The 17,585-nt window shown below is 49.2% G+C and overlaps 1 protein-coding gene across 1 annotated transcript; it reads right to left on the bottom strand.

Moving 5' to 3' along the window:
• Positions 1–13,360: 13,360 nt before the first annotated feature.
• LOC102452158 (olfactory receptor 52E8-like) lies at positions 13,361–14,335 on the bottom strand. Its single transcript, XM_006127846.3, has one exon. The coding sequence runs from the start codon at positions 14,333–14,335 to the stop codon at positions 13,361–13,363; it is 975 nt and encodes a 324-aa protein (XP_006127908.2).
• Positions 14,336–17,585: the final 3,250 nt, after the last annotated feature.

A 17,585-nucleotide genomic window follows, 5' to 3' on the forward strand; every position in this document is an offset into this window, starting at 1 on the left:
TGCCCCTCATCACCGTTTGGATCATCTCTGTGATGGGTCCATCCAAGATGCCACCTGGAACTCAAGTCCACCTGGGCCCTGTGTCACACCTAATAGGGCTGCCCCTTGCACTGTAAGGCGGCAACTGGCAAAGGCCTCCAAGCTTGCCTCACCCGACCAGTAGGAATGTGTGACCCTGGACATCACGTCTTCAACGGCAAGTAGCTACACACCAGCTCTTTAGCTCACGAGCTGAGATTTTCCCCTTGGCACCTCAGACACTGTGTGGAGTGATGGGTAACAGAGAAAAGAGATGCATTAGCAACGGAACGGGAGCTTTTCAGGGAGGGCAGGTGACAGCAAACAGCTGAAATTTGATTACGATAACAAATAAAACAAACCCACCATCGCAGTCTAATTCTGGTTAGGATGTGAATGCAGAACCCTCCCACCCAGGCAGATGATAGATGCAGTTTTGCTTTTTCAGGTAGGCTTCCTTTTTGCCCAGCAGTAGTGTAACCCACTTGCTACTGGGTGTGATTCAGTTTCATGAGGCATACCGGAGCGGTAAACAAAGGCTTCCCTTGTCAACCGTGCCACATCTAGATTGCCGCACTGTGCCGGATCACCTGATCATCAGCACGGCGCGGCAGCCATTTTTATTTTAATGAAGCGGGGATTATTTAAATCCCCACTTCTGTGACTATGCCGAGTAAACTACTTTATGTGGCTCCGTCGACGGAGCCATGTAGTCTAGACGTACCCTGTAAGTGGTCTAAGTGCTGCTACATGGAACAGTGAATGGCACCCCAAGGGTGTATGGCTTTCATAATTCATAAGAATGGCCAGACTGGGTCAGACCCAAGGTCCATCCAGCCCAGTGTCCTGTCTGCCCACAGTGGCTAGCACCAGGTGCCCCAAAGGGAATGAACAGAACAGGAAATCATCATGTGACCCCTCGCCTGTCGCCCATTCCCAGACTGGATCACGTGACAGTTCCCTGTTCAATTCACTCCTGCTGGGGCACCTGCCGTTGGCCACTCGTCACAGACAGGATACTGGGCTAGACCAACTGTAGTCATTCTTATGTTCACCACAGAAAAAAATGGTCTTCTTTGTCAGAGTTTGATTCAGCATCTTTCACCCCACCAGCCTCTAACATTTCTTGGGCTACTACCTGTAGTCCACTCTGGTATGCAGACAGTGATCCTCTGGTGTGTTGGTGTGTCTCAGAAATCAGAGCACTTACAACATTTCCAGATGTTTTCTCTAAAATATCAAAGTATTCTACAGTGGATTCCTCGCCACCAGCTCCTCACACCACCTTCACAGCTGGGGGTAGTTCACTTTCCACTGTCAGAAGTCTCACTACCTTCCATCATCTCAATGTCTCGGGGAATCACCTGTAAAAAACCCGTTTTGTCGTTAGTGCTGTTACTCCCTTGTCTCTCCCTTAATCTTTTTGTGGCTTGTTTCACACAGTCTTGTCTTCATTTGGTACTAAGATCTTTGGGGCAAGGCCTGTTTCACCCTCTTTGTTTGTGAAGGTTCAAGCTCAAGACTCCTGAACTGGAGCATTATGTCTGGAGGCTTGGACCCGACAAATAATAAATACACAATTGTACAATGTAGTGAAATCAGGGCCTAGCACCCAGCCTTGTAGCCTTTAGATACAAAGAAAGATACAGCCATGCTTGGCAACTCCAGACTGTAAGGAATCTGAGTATTGGTGGGTAGGATGCCCCTGTTTGGTTCAGACAAGATAATTCATTCGGTCTCATTCCAGGGCTTAAACGCCCTGGTTCTTCTGCCCCAGAGAAATACCCCAGATTGGGCAGAGGAGCAGGCAGAGAGTCCAGCTCTGGGAATCCAAGTGCCCTCCAGCTGGAGTAGTCCTATAAAGTCTGACTTGGCCTGGAACGTAAGGTTTTAATTCCACCTGGGAGAGACTGCGAGGGAATGAACCAAGAAAGAGAATAAATTCAATGTAAACATTAATCTGGTCTGTTTTCATCTTATGGGGCCCTCCTTGTTGCAGGACAATTTTTTGGGGGGGAGGGGGTTAGGCCCCCATCTCCACCCCTTCCATGGGAACACCCTGTGTGTGCAACTTTTCCTGAGTCTGATCCCCCAGAGGCACCCCAGTGACTGGGCTGGCAGGTCTCCCTGTGGGCTTGTCTACCCTATTGAGAAGGTCAGTGCTGCTACAGTCGATCTTCTAGGATTTGAATTAGCTTGTGTGGTGAGGACAGGCTAAGTGGAACTTAGAGGGTCTCCCCCGTCGGTCTCGGCAGTGCTGCTCCTTACAGGGAGTAAGGGAAGTTGATTAGATTATGTGTTCCTGTCAAACTCCAGCGGTCAATCCCCGTATTGTTGTCCCTCAACAATCCCAAGCTGCTGGTTTACATTGTGCAGAGAGAGTCACACCTAGGGGTCAGGTATGGTCATGAAACCAGGGTTCATCGCAGGCCCAGAGCAGCTGGTCCCAAAGAGATTGAGAGCAGCAGGGTATGCATATTGCCTTGTCTGGGTGTTATCTGATATCAGTCCACTGATGACCACTCCTGGGTGTTGTCTTTCCAGCAAAAGTTGTCATTGGTTCCTTATCAAGGGGTGCTTGTCACTAGGTTCAGGGTTCATCAGGCTGCCCTGGTAGTCTGTGTTTCTATTATGCTTTCACCTAAATGATTACAGCCGGTCCCCGACTTATGACCGCCTCCACTTACGACCATCCGCACTTACGACCAAAGCAGTCGTAAATGCGATCCCCAAACTGCAAATGCAATCCACGCTTACAAACAGCGCTGTTGCCATGTAACTCAATGGGATCCAAATTACGAACACTTCGCGTTATGGCCAAATATTTGGTCTGTAATTCGTCTGTAACTCATTCGTAACTCGTATTATTTGGTGCTTCTGAGTCTCCAGGCCATCCTCTGACCATTAGAGCATGCAGCGTCCTTCACACTTATGTGTCCTAAAACATTCTCTCTCTCATTCACACAAAGAATACGTGTACAGAATTGCAACATGGAAAAAAAGGGGTACTTCTAGTCACTTTTACAAAGTTACAAATTCTTTCAACATTAAACTTCTTCCTATCTAACATTAACATCACTATGTATTACAATATTCCATCCCTTCACTTTAACATACTAACATCAAAGAGATCTAGAACTAAGTTAACAAAGCTGCCTGGGCTAGCTGAGACCTACATCTTGTATTTAAATTGAATCCAAACATTTTGCAATAACATCCATTTTTTACAACTCAGGGTATGTCTACACAACAGCACTAATTCAAACTAACTTAATTCGAATTAGTTCATTCGAACTAAGCTAATTGGAACTCGTGCATCTAGACCTAAAAACTAATTCAAATTAGCATTTTGCTAATTCGAACTAGCATGTCCACATTGAGTGGACCCTGAACCGAAGTTAAGGATGGCCGGAAGCAGTGCCGGCAGGGCATCAGGTTAGGACTTAGAGCGTGGAGCTGCTGCCTCAGGCTAGCCGAGGGCTGTGCTTAAAGGGTCCCGACCCCCACCCCGGACAGACAGTTCTCAGGGTTCCCTGCTTGCCCGTCTACCTCTGTGAGGGACAGCAAAGCAGTCCTGGCTTGGAGTGCCCGGAGTGCCCACACTCGGCACATCACAGCACTCGGCCATCAGCCCGGCTGCACTTGCCGCAGGCTGCCATCTGGGGGGAGGTCAATTCGGGGGCTGTTGGGATCCAGGAGACCCTGCAGAAGAGCTTCCACCTCAAGAAGCCCACAGAGCCACCCCAGTCCTCCCCTTCGGGGGCTCGTACCCCATTCCTCCCTCACCTCCTTCCACTTACCCCTCCCTAGCCCCCCTTCCTGATGTACAAAATAAAGGACACGTGTGTTAAAAATAGAAACTTTATTTAACAAAACTGGGTGGGGGGGATTAATCTCTGGGAAGACTGGGAAAAGGAGGTGGGAGAGGGGAGCTGGAAGGGGGAAGCCAGGGGAAGAAGGAATCATAGAATACTAGGATTGGAAGGGACCTTGAGAGGTCATCGATTCCAGTCCCCTGCTCTCATGGCAGGACCAAATACTGTCTAGACCATCCCTAATAGACATTTATCTAACCTACTCTTAAATATCTCCAGAGATGGGGATTCCACAACCTCCCTGGGCAATTTATTCCAGTGTTTGACCACCCTGACAGTTAGGAACTTTTTCCTAACGTCCAAAGAAGAGGGGAAGTATAAAACTATGGTACGCCATATTTCAGTACTGTGTACAGTTGTGGTCTCCTAACCTCAAAAAAGATATTTTGGCCTTGGAAAGGGTTCAGAAAAAGGCAACTACAATGATTAGGGGTTTGGAACAGATCCCATATGAAGAGAGGCTAAAGAGACTGGGACTTTTAAGCTTAGAAAAGAGGAGACTGAGGGGGGTTATGATAGAGGTCTATAAAAGCATGAGTGGTGTGGAGAGGGTGAATAAAGAAAAGTTCTTCATTAGTTCCCATAATAGAAGGACTAGAGGACACCAAATGAAATGAATGGGCAGCAGGTTTAAAACTAATAAGCGAAAGTTCTTCACAAAGCAAATAGTCAACTTGTGGAACTCCTTGCCACAGGAGGCTGTGAAGGCTAGAACTAGAACAGAGTTTAAAGAGAAGTTAGATAAATTCATGGAGGTTGGATCTATGGAGTGGTATTAGCCAGGGGGTAGGAACGGTGTCCCTGGCCTCTTTTTGTGGAAGGCTGGAGATGGATGGCACGAGACAAATTGCTTGGTCATTGTCTTCAGTCCATCTCCTCCAGGGTAGCTGGTGTTAGCTGCTGTCGGCAGACAGGCTACTGGGCTAGATGGACCTTTGGTCTGACCCCGTACGGCCGTTCTTATGTTCTTATGTTCTAAGCTCAGGGCTCAGGGTCGGGGGGTCTCACTGGACCAACTTGATTTTCATGCAAACCTGCTCCTGGGTCTGCATGTGGCCTTTGGTCGCCAGGCTGGCAGTTAGCTTGCCCTAGACGGCTGCATTCCTGTGCCTAGTGTGGAGGTCTGCATGTTGGAGGCCTCCCCCCAAACCACAAGCTCTGCACTAGACCAAACGGGCACCCGCCTCTTGCGGACCTGGGCAGGCTCCCGGGAGCCGCCAGCCTGGTCCCAGGAAGAGGGGGAGGGCTGGGTGGCATCGGGTGGCTGGCAACTGGCACAAGCACTGTAGCCAGGCTGTGCCCCTTTAAGGGGTCCGGGGCCGGGAGGGGGACAGAAGAGTTTTCCTGGTTTGGCCCAGAGTGGCCACCAGGGCAAGCTGGGAAGGGCTAGCCTCCCACTAGTTTGAATTAAGTGGCTAAACAGCCCTTAATTTGAACTACTTAATTCGAATTAGGCGTTAGTCCTCGAGGAATGAGGTTTACGTCGTTTGAATTAAGCGCTCCGCTAGTTCGAATTAAGTTCGAACTAGCGGTTTGTATGTATAGACGCTATGAAAGTTAATTCGAACTAACGGCTGTTAGTTCGTATTAACTTCATCGTGTAGACATATCCTGAGGGAGTCAGTCGGCTTTTCTAAAGTCCAAGGTTCTCTGTCAGGGTTGGGCCTGCTCTTTTGTCTATTCTCTGAACATTCCCAGATGTTTCCGTCTGTCTGCGTCGGGCAGCTTCCTCCATTCTCATAACCCCTCTGGGAAACTCTCATTCCATCTGCTCTGTCCTTCAGAATGACTTGGTGATCAAAACTGAGAGAATGTCCAGACCAAGTAATTCTCCACCCTATTCCTTTGGCAACTGAGCAGTGTGGCTACGTCTACACTGGCACCCCTTTCCAGAAAAAGGATGCTAATGTAGACTTCGGAATTGCAATTCCGCGGGGGAGCGGCATTTGCATTAACATGGCTGCTGCTTTTTTCTGGCTTGGGGATAAGCCAGAGAAAAGCGCCAGTCTAGACATGATTCTCTGGAAAATAAGCCCTTTTCCGGAGGATCTCTTATTCCTACTTTCAACCTAGGGGAGAGTGAAGAATCCTGTCATTGACTGAGCTGAGTCCATTGTCACAAATTCAATTTTTTTATTGTCCTCCCAGAGCCCATTTAAACTAAATGGGAACTGTCATGATTCTGAGGGTTAGCCAGCAGCCTGGGGATTAAGGGGTTAACTACACCTAGCCAGGTGGAGTGACCAATAGGAATGTAGGTGGGACTTTTCAAACTGGGACAAAGGAATTTGGGCTTTTTTCTTTTCTCCCTTTTGTCTCTCTGGGTGAGTTCTCTGCAGCTACAGAGAGGGACAAGCATGTCTCTCTCTCTCTCCAAGACACCATTCTTCATCTTCTGTAAGTAGGGTAAGGTTTAGGTAGTTTCGTTAGACTTTATTGTTCTAAGGGTTGGGTCTGGGATCTGAGATCTGGCACTGTGTAAAAGATGTTTTGGCTTTTCTTTGTAACTAAGTTCTAGGCCCATGGAGTTTCTCCATGAGTATATTTTGTTACCTTTCCATCTAGTCATTATGTCTGCAACAGGAATATTGTTGTAATAATAAAAGTCTTCTCTTTTCATAGAATCATAGAACACTAGCACTGGAAGGGACCTCGAGAGGTCATCAAGTCCAGCCTCCCACCCTCAAGGCAGGACCAAGCTCCATCTACACCATCCCTGACAGATGTCTGTCTAACCTGTTCTTAAATATCTCCAGAGAGGGAGATTCCACCACCTCCCTTGGCAATTTATTCCAATATTTGACCACCCTGACAGTTAGGAATTTTTTCCTAATGTCCAATCTAAACCTCCCCTGCTGCACTTTAAGCCCATTACTCCTTGACCTGTCCTCAGAAACCAAGATTGTCCCCGGTGCTGAGTTTTAAATACAGGAATGAGACAAAACAGATTCCCCTGCCCCAGCTTTTGAGAGGCTGCCAAATGCCTGCGAAACCTGCACTTGTCATGACCAGGTGCGGTGCGCACCCACGCCGTGAGACGTGACGGCGGAATTAGCTGCAGGATTCGGGGAGCCGGGCATTTAGCAGCAGATGGTGGACGTGGGAATTCTCTGGCTGGCTCCATTCTGCGTGTGCTAACACTGAGTTTGGGAATCTGTCCACCACAGCGCCCGCTCACTAGGGAAATAAATAAGAGGAAACACACATGGGCTGACACAGGGCAAAATGACTCCATTGGAAGGCAAAATGTGATGAGATTGTGGGAATCATTGAGGGCAGCACACACAGGGATAGTTGTGATTTTAAAGCAAGTTTGATGGCTTTTACATCACCATAGAATCATAGAATCATAGAATAATAGGACTGGAAGGGACCTCGAGACGTCATCGAGTCCAGCCCCCTGCCCTCAAGGCAGGACCAAGCTCCACCTACACCATCCCTGACAGATGTCTATCTAACCTGTTCTTAAATATCTCCAGAGAGGGAGATTCCACCACCTCTCCCTGCCACCACGTGACAGGGTTCCAAACCTGATGCACAGCTAAGCCGGACCCTGGGAGGAGTGGACTGCTCTCCTGCAGCTCCCTGATTGCTCGCCCGGATGGCAGCCTGCGGCAAGTGCAGCCGGGCTAATGGCTGAGTGCTGTGTTGTGCCGAGTGTGGGCACTCAGGGCACTCCAAGCCAGGACTGCTTTGCAAGCGGGGAACCCCTGAGAACTGTCTGTCCGGGGTGGGGATCAGGTAACTTTCAGCACAGCCCTTGGCTAGGCTGAGACAGCAGCTCCACGGTCTAAGGGTATGTCTACACTACAAAGTTAATTCGAACTAATGGACGTTAGTTCGAATTAACTTTGATAGGTGCTACACTAGCGCTCCGCTAGTTCGAACTTAATTCAAACTAGCGGAGTGCTTAGTTCGAACTAGGTAAACCTCATTGTACGAGGACTAAGCCTAGTTCAAACTTACTAGTTCGAATTAAGGGGTGTGTAGCTAGTGGGAGGCTAGCCCACCCAGGTTTCCCTGGTGGCCACTCTGGCCAACACCAGGGAAACTCTATTGCCCCCCTCCCGGCCCCGGACCCCTTAAAGGGGCACGGGCTGGCTACGGTGCCCGTGCCAGGTGCAAGCCTGCCAGCACCCAGCCAGCAGACCCTGCACCTGGCACGGCTCGAGCCAGCCACCCGATGCCCCCCAGGTCTCCCCCTCTTCCCGGGACCAGGCTGGTGGCTCCTGGGAGCTTGCCCTGGACCGCAAGAGGCGAGCACCCGCCTGGTCCAGTGCAGACATCGTGGACCTTGTCCACGAACTCCGCACTAGGCACAGGGAAGCGGCCGTCTAGGGCAGGAGAGCTGCCAGCCTGGCCACCCAGGAGCAGGTTTGCATGAAAATCAAGGTGGTCCACTGAGACCCCCGACCCTGAGCCCTGAGCTTACAATGGCCGTCCTGGGTCAGACCAAAGGTCCATCTAGCCCAGTAGCCTGTCTGCCAACAGCGGCCAACCCTAGGGACCCTGGAGGGGATGGACCGAAGACAGTGACCAAGCCATTTGTCTCGTGCCATCCCTCTCCAGCCTTCCACAAATCTTGGGCAGGGACACCACTCCTACCCCCTTGCTAATACCACTCCATGGACACAACCTCCTTGAACTGATGTCACTTCTCTTTAAACTCTGTTCTAGTTCTAGCCTTCACAGCCTCCTGCAGCAAGGAGTTCCACAGGTTGACTATTTACTTTGTGAAGAAGAACTTTCTGTTACTAGTTTGAAGCCTGCTACCCATTCCTTTCCTTTGGTGTCCTCTAGTCCTTCTATTATGGGAACTAATGAAGAACTTTTCTGTATGCACCCTCTCCACCCAACCCCTGCTTTTATAGACCTCTATCCTATCCCCCCTCAGTCTCCTCTTTTCTAAGCTGAAAAGTCCCAGTCTCTTTAGCCTCTCTTCATATGGGACCTGTTCCAAACCCCTCATCATTGTAGTTGCCCTCCCCTCTCCCAGCCTCTCTCTTCCCCTCTCCCACCTCCTTTTCCCAGTCTCCCCCAGTTTTGTTCAATAAAGAGAGATTCTATTTGTGAACACAATTGTACTTTATTTTATACATCAGGAAGGGGGGCTAGGGAGGGGTAAGTGGAAGGAGGTGAGGGAGGAATGGGGTACGAGCCCCCGATGGGGAGGACTGGGGTGACTCTGCGGGCTTCTGGGGGTGGAAGCTCTCCTGCAGCCCCCCAATTGCTCCCTCTCTCCAGATGGCAGCCTGCAGCAAGTGCAGCCGGTCTGATGGCCAAGTGCTATGATGTGCCCAGTGTGGCAATCCCAGCCAGGACTGCTTTGCAAGCGGGGCACCCCTGAGAACTGTCTGTCCGGGGTGGGGGTCAGGACCCTTTAAGCGCAGCCCTCGGCTAGCCTGAGACAGCAGCTCCACGCTCTAAGTCCTCCTCTGATGCCCTGCCGGCACTGCTTCCGGCCAGCCTTAACCCCAGTTCAGGATCCACTCAGAGTGGACATGCTAGTTCAAATTAGCAAAATGCTAATTCGAACTAGTTTTTAAGTCTGGATCCGTTAGTTCGAATTAGCTGAGTTCGAATTAACTAATTTGAATTAAGTTAGTTTGAATTATTTCTATAGTGTAGACGTACCCTCAGATATCTCCAAGGACATCGCAATCCATGGGGTGGCTCTCAGGAAACAGACTCAGTAAAAGCCACACTGTCAGGATGCTCCTATAGGTAGGGTGGACCTAGGGGCCTCTCTGCGGACAGATACTTCACCCTGAAGACCTGTCACTAAGGCAGGGGATTGGATTTAATGACCTCTTGACGTCCCTTCCAGTCCTAGTGTTCTATGATTGTACGAACGCTGAGTTTGCTTCAGTAGGGGAACTGCAAAAACAGGGCAGAAACATTACAAAACTGCTGGGGGTTTTTATATAGATCCACCAAGCTAGTGTGACAAAATTGCTGATATTGGTATGCTGGGTCCTGTATTTTCTTGGCAGGAACCTGAGTGACCAGCACACCAACTCTTCCTCTTGTTTTTAGTGCTGAGGTCCCTGCTACTGGCTCAGGAAGGTGAGAATGGATCTGAGTCTGAGCCCAGCCCCTCTGAACTCCTCCAGGTCTCTTCCCCTCTTTCTCCCGGACTGGTTACCTTTGGGTATGTCTACACGACAGCATTATTTCAAAATATCTAATTTCAAAATACTTATTTCAAAATAACTTATTTTGAATCAATACAGCTACACACAAAATGCATTTCAAAATAGCTTTTTGCTACTTCAAAATAGCATGTCCACATTGATTGGATGCTGAAACATATTTAAGGCCGGCTGGAACCAGGTTCGGCAGGGCATCAGGTCAGGAGTTACTTTGTGTGGGTGCTGCCTGAGGCTATCTGAGGCTGTGCTTAAAGGGACACCTCCCCGCCCCCTGTACAGTCGGTTCTCAGGTTTCCCTGTTTGCTTGTCTAACTCGACGAGGGATAGCAAAGTCTTTTGTTTCTGCATGCTCTGGTTGTCCTCACTCAGGACACCATGACACTCTTCAACATGGAGCCAGAGCTGCTCCTGGGCACTCTGGTGCTTCTCATTGACACATTGCTGTGAGCCTGGCTCCACTTTCTGCTGGCTGCCATCCAGGAGGTCCATCAGCGGGCTGTGGATATCCAGGAGGCCCTGCGAGAGAACTTCCACCCTGAGGAGCACTAAGAGCCTCCCTGGTCTGCCCCACTGGGGGCTTGTGCCTCAGTGCTCCCTTCTGCCCTCCCTAGCCCCCTTCCAGTTGTCAAATATAATACACATATTTTCATAAACACAAACTCCCTTTATTTAAAAAACTGGGGATTGGAGTAATAAACTAGGCAGGAGAGGGGATGGGAGAGGGTGGGAAAGGGGAGGGGGAAAACTGGGAGGAGGGTGTTGGAAGGGGAAAGCAAAGGGAAGAAGGGGGAGGGGAAGCTCAGAGTCGCTCCCAACTCTGAAATATTTAGAAACTGGGTGAAATGGGAATATACTAGAGTAGAGACTCTGTATCTTGGGCACTAAGGAACAAAGACGTGTAAGGAGTACGTACATTTATGTTTCCTGCTGGAGATTATTAACCTTTCCTGCATCACAACACATTGGCTCTATTGACACGTGGAGAATCATACAATGTGGAATGGGCGTTAGTGGTTGTTCATACCTCAGTACTCTGAATATTCTACACCCGTGAGAACAACCACTCGCAGTGTATGTCATGTTTCATACAAACATTGTCTCTCCATTCAGGTGTGCTGTGACCATCAGCTGATATCCTGGGAACATGAAAGAAACATTGTCCCATTTCTTCCCTCCAGAATACCTTCACCCCCCCCCCCCCCGAGTTTCTGTCCTTGTTCTACCTGCATCCCAAACTGCCAACCCTCTTGCTCAGTCTTCACCTCCCCACTCACATCTCTTACTGGATTATCTCCACCTCTGTACCCCACTATCTTGGTTCTATCTACTCCAGGGCTTGGATGGGAGCTGCTGAAGTCTCACCAGGAACCTGGCCTCAGGGCCAGAAAGACACAGCCCTGGAGCCGACAGTCTGCTACAAAGCCATGAAAAGTGAGTTCAGTGTGTCATTTCCTTTTTTTAGTTTTTCAGTACCTCCCTGCCGGCGTCCATTCCAGGGAGGGTCCCTGCACTGGGCGTGGGCTGGGCGCCCTTTGGCATGAGCCAGATTTTGGGAGGTAGGGCAGAGGATCAGCATTGAATCTAGGAGGACAATACCTGAGAGAGGCAGAAGGAGAAGAAGGGAAGGAGAACATCACCTTGGAGCCATCCCTCGAGATGGTGTCATGGGATCCTCTCATACTGAGATTACCTCTGTGGAGGATAGAACTCCACATAGTAGGAAAAACCAGGCAGTGGGGTATTTGATCATCAGAAACTTAAATAGCTGGGTTTATATTGAGCGGAAGGAACACTGGTGACTTTTGTGCCGGGTGCAAAGATCGTGGATCTCTTGCGACATCTAGACAGACATATGTGTATTACTGGAGAAAAGCTGGTGGTCATGATGCATGGAGACACCAAGGCCACATGGAAGGAGAGGAGATAGGAGTTTCACAGGTTGACTGTATGAAGAAAAACTTCCTTTTGTTTGTTTTAAGCCTGCTGCCTATTCATTTTTTTGGCAACCCCTACTTCTTATATTATGCGAGTAAGTACGTAATAGTCCCTTATTCACTTTTTCCACACCAATCATGATTTTATACACCTCTATCGTACTTCCCCGCCCCCCCCCCCCGTTAATATCCTCTTTTCTAAGATGAAAAGTTCCCTTCTAATTAATCTCTTCTGCTATGGCTGCCATTCTAAACCCCTAATCATTGTTGTTGCCCTTTTCTGAACCTTTTCCAATGCCAGTATACCTTTTAAGAGATGAAAAGACCACGTCTGTACGCAGTATTCAAGATGTGGGTGTGCTATGGATTTATGTAAAGGCAATAAGATTAGCTGTCCTATTGGCATTACCGAGGTGCTCAGTCCTCCCACGTTTTGTTGTGGATTTTCCAAAGAAAAGGCTGGTGTTTTCTACAGGTCACCCACATTTCCCAGTGATAGCAGAGATTTGGGATCAAACATGGCTCTCTCAACTAAAAGTCTTACGCATGTTCGGACGTTGTGATCGTGAAGATCTGGTGAGGCAGCCTGCCAAGGGCCTTGAATCTTGATATCTATGACTTCAGTTGAATGGCTTGTGTGAAATTTAGAAGAGCAGCTCAGAGAGACCTCTCTCCTTTACTTAAGGGTAGAATCTCACAGCAGCCTGAAGGAAAAAGTCCTCGTGGCAGACAGAAAGCCATGCTTGCAGGGTAGCCTCAGCCTTAGGCTACTTATTGCTTCAAGTGCCTTCAAGAAAGCGAGGGTGATTCTCATGTTGTGCGTTAAAAGTTGTTTTCTGAGTTATTTTAACAGGTAAATGAATCTCTTACGTTCACTGATGTAGCAGAGGAGGTGTGTGTGTGTGTGGGGGGGGGGGTAATTGCCCTCCTGCTCCCCCATTATCTCTCTGCTCACCTGTTCCTCCTCCACCCACCACCGCCAGCTGAAACCTCCTCCCTGCCTCTATATCCCCAACCTCACCCTCCTCCCACTTCAACAGTGAGATAGTGCCTGCCCCAAACTGGAGGGGGTGGAGAAAGATGCGGTGCAAGCTCCCCCACTCCTCCCAGGGTCCGGCTCAGCTGTGCACTAGGTTTGGGACCTTGTCATGTGGTGGCAGGGAGAGGCAGGCACAAATTTTGCTTTTGCCCCCGGGAGCATAACACCCTCGCTATGCCTCTGGTTGGCAACCCCATGAGTTGTGCATGGAAGGATTCGCCAGTATGTCAGGCTGAGAAAACACAGTAAAGTGAGACATGAATTTTATCTTTCTTTGATTGGCCAGTCAGTGAATCAGGGAGGAGAACCATGTCAGCAGCAAGCACCCCCAGGGAGATCTGTCTAAGGGCCAACACCTGAGGAGAAAACATTACTCCCTTTATGAGTAAACAGATGAAGCAGCCTATTCCGGATCTGCTTTGTCCTCACCCCGTAGATGACAGGGTTCAGCATGGGGGGAACCAAGAGGTACACATTGGCAATGAAAACTTGGAAATAACTGGGCAAATTGTGGCCAAAACGAGATGTCAGGGAGGCAAACAGTGTTGGGATGTAAAAGGCTAAGATGACACAGACGTGCGAGCCGCAAGTCCCAAAAGTCTTGAGCCGGGCGTCCTTTGTGGGGAGGCTGAAAATGGCCCTGAGGATCTGGATATAGGACAGGATGATAAAAGACACATCCAGACCAATCCTACAGGATAGCACAAAAAGGCCGTAGTAACTACTGATGCGGGTATCGGTACAGGCCAACCTCACCACATACATGTTCTCACACTGAGTGTGGGGGATGATGTTGGTTCTGCAATATGGCCACTGCTTTGCCAGCAAGGGAAAAGCCAGTGTAAGAATGCTGCCACGCAACAGAATGACCAGGCCAATCTTCAGCACCAGGGAGTTTGTCAGGATGGTGGAATGTCGCAGGGGGTGGCAGATGGCCACGTAGCGATCAAAAGCCATAGCTGCAAAGATCCCAGACTCTATCTCTGAAAAGCAGTGAATGAAGTACATCTGGGTGAGGCAGGCACTGAAATCGATCTCCCTGGAATTGAACCAGAAGTTTGCCAGAATTTTGGGCAGGGTAGATGTGGACAGCACCAGGTCAGTGACGGCCAACATGCAGAGGAAATAGTACATGGGTCCATGGAGACTAGGTTCCCTCTTCACAATAAATAGGATAGCAAAGTTTCCCAAGATAGCTATGACATACATGGTGCAGAAGGGGATGGAGATCCAGACATGGGCCACCTCCAGACCAGGAATGCCCAGTAAGATGAAGGTGGAGGGGTTGGTGAAAGCAGTTGTGTTGGCATCCGTCATGGAATGGGAGAGAAGCGATTCAACAGAGGCAGAACGGTGTCTCTTGAAGCAGATGCTCCACAGAGTTTCTGGATGGTCTAGGGTGATGGTCACAGTGCAAATACCTGGATGGAGACACAATGTGAATATGAGACACCATGTACACAACTGGAGGCTCTTCTCAAGGGTGAAGGAGATTTGTACTTTCTTCACACTCTGAAAAATATCACTTTCACTATCTAGAGACACGAATTTCAAAAAAATATACTAATAATTCCATGTTTGATGGTGCTCCATGGATCAAAAATATCTATACATTATGGTGCGTGAAACCTTAAAAGGTACCAGCAGGAAACGCACCCTAGGGAAAAGACCTGGCCATAACTGATAGCAACTCCATAGGAGTAACAGCTCATTCACGGCACGGGCTAAGGAAAGGGATGGAACAACAGCTGCTCCGGATATGTGCTCAGTTTTGTTCCCCCAATCTCTGTGAAGGAAACAGTAGGTAGAAAGTGATAGAAATGTAGCCGTGTTAGTCTGGTGTAGCTGAAACAAAAGTGCTACATAGTCCTGTATTTTGTAGGTAGAAAGGGAATTCTGAGGCTAGCGTTGAGAACAGGGGAGCTGTCATATGCAACCAGATTTAGAAATCTGCGACCGATAAAGGAGAGAAAAGTAAAAAACGGGACTCATTACATTACATTCAAATGGAGACAGTGAGTAGAATTGCTAGTCAGTAATATCTCTAGTGACTAATTGCTCCAAAGGGCAAATTCTTCACAACTGTGTCAAACCATCAGCAAAACATATTGCGAGGAAAAGTTAGGCAGAAAAATGAAAATGAAAATTGGGGTTTTCCCCAAAAAACCCGATTGCATGGTTAAGAAATTGGACAATTTGGCTAAAAATCCTGCTCATTGGCTAAGTGAAGGTAGCTCTTAAGGGAGTAAATGCCCCATATCCCAATATGATACAAAGCTATTCAAATCGTAATGGCATATTGGCGTACATTAGAAGGAGCATTGCCAGCCAGTCTAGAGAAGTGATTATTCCCCTTTAATCAGCACTGGTAAGACCACATCTGGAGCACTGAGTCCAATTCTGGGCCTCCCCATTACAAAAAAAGGTTTGTAGTTCCACTGGAGGAAGTCCAGTGGAAGGCAACAAAAATGATTATGGGGCTGAAGCTGAGGGATTTGGGCTTATTTAGTCTACAGAAGAGAAGAGGGAGGGGGGATTTGAGAGCAGCCTTCAATTCCCCGAAGGGGGTTCCAGAGAAGACAGAGAGAGGCTGTTCTCAGTGACGACGGATGGCAGAATGAGAGGCAATGGTCTCACGTTGCAGTAGGGGAGATCTAGGTTAGATATTAGGAAAGACTACTGGGAGGGTGGGGAAGCACTGGGCTGGGTTGCACAGGGAGGGATGGAATCTCCATCCCTAGAGGTTTTTAAGTCCTGGCTTGACCAAGCCCTGGCTGGGCTGATTGAGTTCGGTTGGTCCTGCTTTGGGCGGGGGGCTGGACTGGATGACTCCTGAGGTCTCTTCCAGCCCTAGGATTCTATACAATCTGAATGATGCCCTATGCCACTGGAAGGGCTTGCGCCTGTAAGTAATGGGAAGGGATGCCCCCCCAAAAAGTCACATTTTTCCTATTGATGCTGGAGCAAATTCATCCCTGTGGTGAGGGGCTAATTACGGGCTGTGCAGAGCAGAAGGGTTCCCAGACTTACCTTATCCTGTGGTGCCCTGGGTTTGTCGAGCAGGGGAGCTCCTCAGCCCAAGTTGAGCATTTCTGAGATGTGAGAGGAATTGGGCCGAAAGGAATCTGATGAGGTTCAACACAGACAAGTGCAAAGTTCTTCCTTTGAGATGGAAGAATCCCAAGCATTGTTACAGGCTGGGGACAACGGGCTAAGCAGCAGTTCTGCAGAAAGGGAACTCGGGATTATAGTGGGTGAGAAGCTGGATACGAGTCAAGAATGCACCCTTGTAGCCAAAGAGGCTAACAGCATATTAGGGTGCATTAGGTGGAGCATCGCCAGCAAATCCAGAGAAGTGATTATTCCCCTCCAGTCAGCACTGACGAGGCCACAGCTGGAGTATTACGTCCAATTCTGGGCCCCCATTACAGAAAGGATGTGGACGCATTGGAGAGGGTCCAGAGGAGGGCGATCAAAATGATTCGGGGGCTGGAGCACATGAGCTCTGAGGAGAGGCTGAGGGAGTTGGGTTTGTTTAGTCTGCAGAAGAGCAGAATGAGGGGGGGTTTGAGAGCAGCTTCCTGCTACCTGAAGGAGAGTTGCAAAGAGGCTGGAGAGAGGCTGGTCTCAGTGGTGACGGGTGGCAGAACGAGGAGCAATAGTCTCAAATTTCAGAGCTAGAGCTCTAGTTTGGATATTGGGAAAAGCTGTTTCCACAGGAGGGTGGGGAAGGGCTGGGAAGGGTTATTTAGGGTGGGGGTGGGTTCTCCATCTCTAAAGGTTTATAAGTCCTAGCTTGACAAAGCACCAGCTGGGTTGATTGAGTTGGGGTTGGTCGTGCTTTGGGCAGGGGGTTGGACCAGATGACTCCTGAAGTCTCTTCCAGCCATAGGATTCTATGATTCTGTGCCAGCTGAATGATCCCTGGTGCCACTGCAATGCAGAGACTTGCGGCTCTAGGTAATCATCCGGAAGAGGCACAGATACACAGAAAAGAGTCACATTTCGCATGGGGATACCGGCAAGGGCCCAGGACTGTTTATTTACGGGCTGTGCAGAGCAGAAAGGACCCCAGACTTACTCTCTATCCTGCGATGCCCTGGGTTTGTCGAGCAGGGGAGCTCCTCAGCTCGAGCTGGGTACCTCGGCCTGAGTTGGGTACCTTTGAATTCTGAGAGAGACGTGCCTTCCTAGGGAGCCCCCTCAGGCAGCCCTGTCCCTCACCTCAGCATTGGCAGAAGCCTCGCGCACCAGGAGCAGGCTCAGGGCTGTGCACTGTTAGTAATATAGCTCTGGGCAGTCCTGGCTGTGTTCATGGGAGCATCTGGATACAAACCGCTGAAGACCAGCCTGTTTGGGCTTCTGGGCTATTTATCCAGCTGAAGAGTAAACAGCAATTAAGGGAGAGCAATGGGAAAGGAGAACTCTTGGGGTCTGGCCTCAGTCCGAGAGGAATTGGCTGCTCTGTACCTTAGTGTGTATTTAAAAATAATAGTTGATTGGAAAAAAAAAAGGAAGGATAGTATCTAGGTCTCCCTACGGTCCGATACACTGTAAATACCCAGGA

This window comes from Pelodiscus sinensis, chromosome 1, assembly GCF_052426305.1.
Source record: "Pelodiscus sinensis isolate ZL-2025 chromosome 1, ASM5242630v1, whole genome shotgun sequence".
NCBI lineage: Eukaryota > Metazoa > Chordata > Testudines > Trionychidae > Pelodiscus > Pelodiscus sinensis.

What these genes read in the sequence shown, in the direction of transcription:
- LOC102452158 (XM_006127846.3), bottom strand. Translation starts at nt 14,335, where the DNA reads ATGACGGATGCCAACACAACTGCTTTCACCAACCCCTCCACCTTCATC.